The sequence below is a fragment of the Athene cunicularia genome, assembly GCF_003259725.1.
Source record: "Athene cunicularia isolate RWA chromosome 3 unlocalized genomic scaffold, athCun1 chr3_part1, whole genome shotgun sequence".
Classification (NCBI taxonomy): Eukaryota; Metazoa; Chordata; class Aves; order Strigiformes; family Strigidae; genus Athene; species Athene cunicularia.
In genome coordinates, this window is record NW_020799097.1 from 50,258,719 (window position 1) to 50,265,111 (window position 6,393).

The 6,393-nt window shown below is 39.4% G+C and overlaps 2 protein-coding genes across 4 annotated transcripts in view; both read right to left on the minus strand.

Moving 5' to 3' along the window:
• ZBTB24 (zinc finger and BTB domain containing 24) overlaps positions 1-219 on the minus strand; it is an 11,353-nt gene extending 11,134 nt beyond the window's left edge. For all 3 annotated transcript variants that reach the window (XR_003397968.1, XR_003397967.1, XM_026844370.1), the window contains exon 1: positions 141-219. The gene's annotated coding sequence lies outside the window, so the exon portion shown is untranslated. The remainder of the gene's footprint in view (positions 1-140) is intronic.
• Positions 69-6,393, minus strand: part of AK9 (adenylate kinase 9) — a 69,415-nt gene continuing 63,090 nt past the window's right edge. The window contains exons 32-37 of the mRNA XM_026844369.1: positions 5,821-6,017; positions 5,115-5,284; positions 4,290-4,388; positions 4,106-4,208; positions 3,435-3,549; positions 69-437 (exon numbers count right to left, since the gene is read on the minus strand). Coding sequence (XP_026700170.1) covers positions 235-437; positions 3,435-3,549; positions 4,106-4,208; positions 4,290-4,388; positions 5,115-5,284; positions 5,821-6,017 — 887 coding nt within the window. The 3' untranslated portion in view covers positions 69-234. The remainder of the gene's footprint in view (positions 438-3,434; positions 3,550-4,105; positions 4,209-4,289; positions 4,389-5,114; positions 5,285-5,820; positions 6,018-6,393) is intronic.

A 6,393-nucleotide genomic window follows, 5' to 3' on the forward strand; every position in this document is an offset into this window, starting at 1 on the left:
CGCTCGGCCCCGCCTCCTCCCGCGCGCTGCCCCACGCGTGCGCTACCGCCATGAGCGTTAAACGAAGCGTAACTTCAGAGGTTTTAATTGTAAGGTTTCGTAGTAAAGAAACTGGTCCTAGAAAGCGTGACGCTGCTCACCGACCGCTTTGCAGCAGCGCAGGCGGCTGATGGCGACGCTCCTTGCGTTAACCAAAGGAAATACGGGGGGTGGGGAGGAAACACGCAGCCCACGCTACAGAAAACCGGGGCGGGCGTCTTTGAGGGAGAGAAAAGCCTGCAGCCTGCCGTCAAAGCCCGGCGGCCGGCGCCGCGGCTCCTTGTAGGGTCCGGCCATGGCTGCCCCCAGGTAGGGGACGAGCTGGCAGCGTTCCATCAGCTGCGCCAGCTTCCTCCGGTACATCTGCCGCGCCGGCGCCGAGCTCCTGGGGTTGTGCGCTGCAAGAAGTTAAGCGGGATGTTAGTGTTCCCTGTTAACTTTGTGGAATTACATCACACAAATTTTAAAAGGGATCAAGCCTACACCTGCTGGTTTTATCCTTGGTACTGATAAAACTGCCATGAGTGTCGCCCATTGGTGCCCAACCAACAAATCAAGGCGGGTACTTTAAAGTTCCTAACCCCAAAGGGGTACTGATACTCAGAAGGATCACTGAATCACGGTGATTGAGGTTCAGGAGAACGGTTCAGGTTGGAAGGCACCTTAAAGGTCATCGAGTTCCAACCCCCCTGACATGGGCAGGGACACCTGCCACTAGATCAGGTTGCTCAAAGCTTTTGCAAACAAAGAAACAACAAACATGCACTCGACTGCCATTGACTTCCCATTCCTCGGGCTGAGAGGGGCTGGTGATACTCCAGGCAATGGCAAATTTGGCTAACGGGGCACATACCCCAAAATGGTTCTGTGTGGGGATAGCCCAGCCACAGCATGGCTGGCGCTGGCCTGCTACGTGCTATGTTGGCACAGTTGTTCTACGGCCTAATGCTTTACCCATAAAAAATAAAGAGCTGACATAGTTCAGAGGAGGAAGAAAGTATCAAGGCCAAGAGTTTCGCAAAGAGGATAGTATTGTTTCTTTTCTTTTCTTTTTTACCTCTCTGCCCTATCTCATTACAAAAACTGGACTCCATGAAGAACTGTGCTGTGAGACACTCCAGCCTTCCAGCTTTAAATTGTATACAACTGCATTCAACAGCTTCCGAGTGGTTTTTAAAGCATAGCTGTACGTAGATCTCTTGCAGCAGTCAAGTTTGAAAGGGCACTAAATCACTCTAGTGATGTATAGTTTCCTACTCTTTTTTTCCAGGAGTAAATCTCTCTGCATTTATGATTGATCACCTATATCTTCTCTTCTCGGATACTGAAAGCAGTCCAGTATTGTTAGAAAAGCTGCAGGAGCAACTGAAACACTGTTTCTTGGCCCCTATTTAAATGTGAGATTATAGAGTGATATAAGTTGAAGCTGAGAAAGTCTTACTTCAGACAGAAATAGGATGTAAAAAATTTCCAAGGGACCACAGCATGAAGCACTTTGATCAAGTTTTTGATCAAGGATGGTGTGATTACTCTGAAGAGACAGACAGTAATAAATGCTGCATTTGCAAAAGAGATTTTTCAGTGTACTGGAATGCTGTGTCTGAAAGCTGGAAGCAGTTCTACCCAGTGTTAAAAGAAGATTACTCATTTGCCAGGATTCCTATGTCAAACTGTTCATCACTGCATGAGGAGAAGAGATTTGTGCACTTGCAAAACCTTTCCAGTTCATCATCCAGTGCTAAGAATGATTTAATGATGCAATATATGAGCAAAGCATTCCTAGCGTGGACATTGTTATGTTAGCAAAGCTGTGCTAACAAAAGAATGAAAACAGCCTTTTGTGGATGAAACAAACTACAGTATAAAAGCAGTTCTGCTGGCTTAAGAACTGTACATTTATACAGGGGCTTATCATGTGCCTCCACTGTTCAGTGGTCTTCCTTAACAAAGCTATGCTAGCAAAAATCTGTGATGGTTCAAGAAAATTCTGGAGGGCTCTGGAAACTGCATGAGGAAAGACAGGATGTGATGAACTTCAGACAAATAATAAAGATGGTCATTATCGAAAAGAATAAGTAAGAATTGTAAATAACAAAAGGCAAGGTAAAGTTCACCCACCAAACAGGTTGGCTTATAAAAAGCAAAACTGGTGGGCTGAAAAAGCAGCAGTCTTGCTCTAGAAACCTCCAGCAGTACTGGAAACCAGACCAAAGCTACAGCAGAGCTGTAAATTAGACTGTTCACATCCTGAAAGCTGACAGTATTTAGGCTGATTGCAAACTGTTATATATTATTAGCTGCAACTGCTATCTTGGACTGCAAAAAACCCCAAGCAGAAGTTCTAAAAAATAGCAAATATGAACACAGGAGACAAAGCTGTGACAACCTTCCTCAGTGAAGTAGTTCTAACCTCTGGTAGCACCATGAAATGTTTTGCTTTATCATTATTTTGTGGGCTGAGTACAAATGACCTAATTTTAATTTTGGACTGTTTATCTTTGTTATGGAAAAGTAAGGTGGTTGATTGGGCTGTTGATTAAATAAAAACAGTTTAAAATAATCAACACACTGATGCTCTGAATCACATCAATAGTCAGATCTTCCCAGATGATTTCAGAAGTAAGCAGACTGATAAATAATGTTTCATTTCTCTGTGCTAAAAACTTAAAAATCTAATTAAATCTGCATGGATATCTGTTGTTTTGTAGCGTGTAACAGTGTACCGGTACTGAGCCCATGCAAAAGAAGGGCTTTTTTTGAAAATAACAGGTGTCCTGTGTTCACTTAGGCTGTTTTTCAATACAAACAGGCCTCTCATTTACATATTTAGCTGATGTGTTGGAGATGTGTATGATCAGAAAGTTGTCTTCAGGTTACCTGAAAGGCAAGGTTTGTTAATAAGTTCTATTTGACCACCTGATACAGTTGAAAAAAAGGCAAGCATTTCGGTACCTAAACCATTCCTCAGGTAGTATTTCAGCAGACTTTTATTACAGTAATTTTAGTCAATTTTTAAGACAATTCAGGTTGTCTAGGTCTAGTTTAAAATGTAGTACCACACAGATTATAACATTTTACTTTCCATTTAAAAACTCCAACAGTGCATGTTGGAAATGTTTTCAAGGCCATCAGGTTGTTGCTGATAAAGTGTTGTTAAAGTTTCATGATTTGTGAGAGATCGTTTACCTATCTACCTATCCTATTAACCTTATTTTCCTCCCTGATCCTTATACATTTCCAAGAAAGTTGACAGTGTGTACTTAGTTCAGTACATAATAGTATTTTCCTAAGTTGGATATAAGAAAACTACACAGATTGATTATCAGTGTTGTATCAGATGGTTTACTGCATTTATATAATTCATTATTTTTATAGCGTATTACTTTATACGTTACCTTTTAAATGGCATGCGACAAATAGCAGAGCAGTTTTTTTTACACTTAGGAATGGAAACTTTGGCTTTAAGCAGCCTACTTCATTCAGAGCTTTTATTAGAGAAGTTGCTGCTCCCTAAAGAAAGAAAACAGTTTTAGAAGACCATTACAGAAATCTAGAACAAAAATATGTTCAAAGCCTGATCTGGTTGTCATGCAAATGTAACAATATAGAATGATATCTAAGTTTGTAAATTGGAGAAGATAACAAATAGTATAAAATAGGGAGGGAAGTGACCATGAATAATTTTTTACTTAATATTCATGTCTCAAAATGTAACCAGCTATCCTTAAATGATTCCAGGTAGGCTTGTGTCTATCCTGGTGTTAATCAAAGAAAAATGTAATCTTACAAGATATGATAAACAAGAGTCATAAAATCCTTTCTATAATATTGCAGTTTATTATTACCCTCTGATGGCCTTATTTGCATTTTTTCCATTAAAGCTACAAATATACATTATTTTAAAGCTTTTAAAAAAATTCCTCTCAGTTGTATGTACACAATTTTCAATTTAATATAATCCCATTAATAAACATTAGACTCATATTGCATTAAAAATGAAATAAACTGGGTGGGATATACTATATATTGCAAAATCATGTTTTGAAATAGAAAAGCAAAAACTGGCCTGTTCAAGGTATCCAGCCAAAGGAAGCGCAGTGAGTAGTATTGGCTTCTTTATTGGAGGGAGTTTACGTGGAAGCTTCAGATTCCAGTACTTCTCTGGTAACCTAACCAGATAAAAAGTAAGTGCTTTTATGATGTATAAGCAGTGACGTGATTAAAGATTAAAATGCAGTTAGTATATTCACCTCATAAACTTCAGAAGTTTTTCTTCACTTTCAAAAATATATAACTTATCTTGATATTTTGCTGCATACTCGATGTTGCCAGGCACCAAAGCTTCATATCTGAGAAGACAGAGCAAGAAAAACTATTAATTCACAGGAAATGTAAAACATCATTTGTGCAATGTAAATTCATGAGCTACTGGGAGCCTTCTGGTAATTTAGCAATATGGGAACTACAAAAAAGTAGCAATTGGATCATCCAGGTTTCCACCATGTGACTGACAGTTAAAAGGCTCAAAATCTAAGAGAGTCTCTGCTTGAAGATCTCCTTATTAAGGGGCTTTTATAGTGCTTCTGTAGAGCTCCTCTAGTTAAGATGCCAATTGTAGTTCTTCAGAAAATTAAGAAGGGACAGCATAAGATTGGCTATTGTGGTTCTACCTTGATGAGAAATTTCTGCACACCGAGGAAATCAGTGGGATTTTATGGTGGAGCTTTATGGATCTCATAAAAATCATAATAGCTAGTTTTATATCTACTAAGGTTTTGTGAGATTTGTTTGAACTTTTGAAGGCTTATGATAGAGAAGAGTCGAAACTATATCCAAGCAGTCTTCACCACAAAATACAGTAAGCCAACACAGATCCTTGGAGAACCTGTAGCCACATGAGTTTCAAAAGGTGATTTTACATTGATTTCCAAAGCCACAGGCACAATGTAGAGAACTGCTTTTCCTGTCCAAACCCTGAACACTATTAAAAAGTACTTTGAAAGTGTTTCCTCATTAATGTGTTAATATAGGACACATAGCCTGTAATTCAGATGGTGAAAACTGCAGTGATGTACCTCTGTTTTCCATCTAGGTAAGTGACTGGACAGTGCCCCTGCATTTCAGCCCTTACAGGGAATAAGGCCTTCACATCTGCTGCAGTCAGTTTCTTTGGTAGCATCTCTGGGGGTGGGAGAGGGTGAGGTGCCAGTGGTGGCACATAAACCTCTGGTCTGCTCAAGAATTTCTGTAGAAAAAGAAATCAGATGTTTTTGTAATGAAAGAAGTACTGTAAGGCTGTTAGTCAAATTCCAGAGGACTAGCTCACACAATTTAGATACTTGTTTCTTCTACACCTCTCTTACTGTACTGGCACTGCTGCTGCTCTTGGGTAATTTATTTGCCAACCCACACTCAGTTGAAGTCATCACTATCCACCCACCATCCATCACTGTCCATTGCTATCATTAGACATTCTCTACCCCCAGTCTCCCCAAAACAGATGGAGAAAAGGAGGAAATAATTGTTTTAAAATGAATATTTGATCTATGAGAATCTGTAGTAGGAACTTTGGTTTGAATGGACCCTCTGCTGCATTTTGTCTGCCTAGATGTTTGATAGCACAAGTATACAGAACAAAAGCTTGAATACTACCAACACTAGTCTTAGTTCAGAGTGCACACTGCTTGTTTCTGTATGGAATCAAAGAATCTAAGCAACAATGTTGCCTCTTCCCGTTAATCCCCTCTCGACCTGCTTTTTGACCTGCTTTTTGACACTTACGTCCAGTTCTTCCTGTGAAGCCATTTTGTAATAGTGTCCTCGAAATTCTGCAGCGAACTGCAGTGATGGTGTTACAGAGCAGTCAACCAATTCACCCTTTTCTGCGAGGCTGACGGGACAGTACTGTCCAAACTCCCCCAGCCGATACCGCAGCTCTGTGGGACTGATGCATAAATCAGCAATGCCGGCTGCTTTTCCTGTTAATAAAACAAGTAATGATAAAGTTTAATTAATGAAATACATGGAAACATCAATCATTTATATTCAGAAATGTTATAGTTTACAAGATATTATAATTTATCATGTGAAAATTATATGAAATAATGAGAATTAAGATAGCAAATTTTATAGATTGATATTAAAGTTGCGATTTTTCTAGCACATCAGAGTTATAATAATTAATTATGTGGGATACTCCGCATGCTTAACTTATTAGTCTGTTTTCCTTGAGACAGTTTTATTTATGATTTATTGTTTTACTCCTTTGTGATGCTAAGGAACATTTCAACTATTATCTTATTTTTTTACATTGGCAAAAAAGAGTACATGGTGTGATGAAAGCCCCCCCCCCCC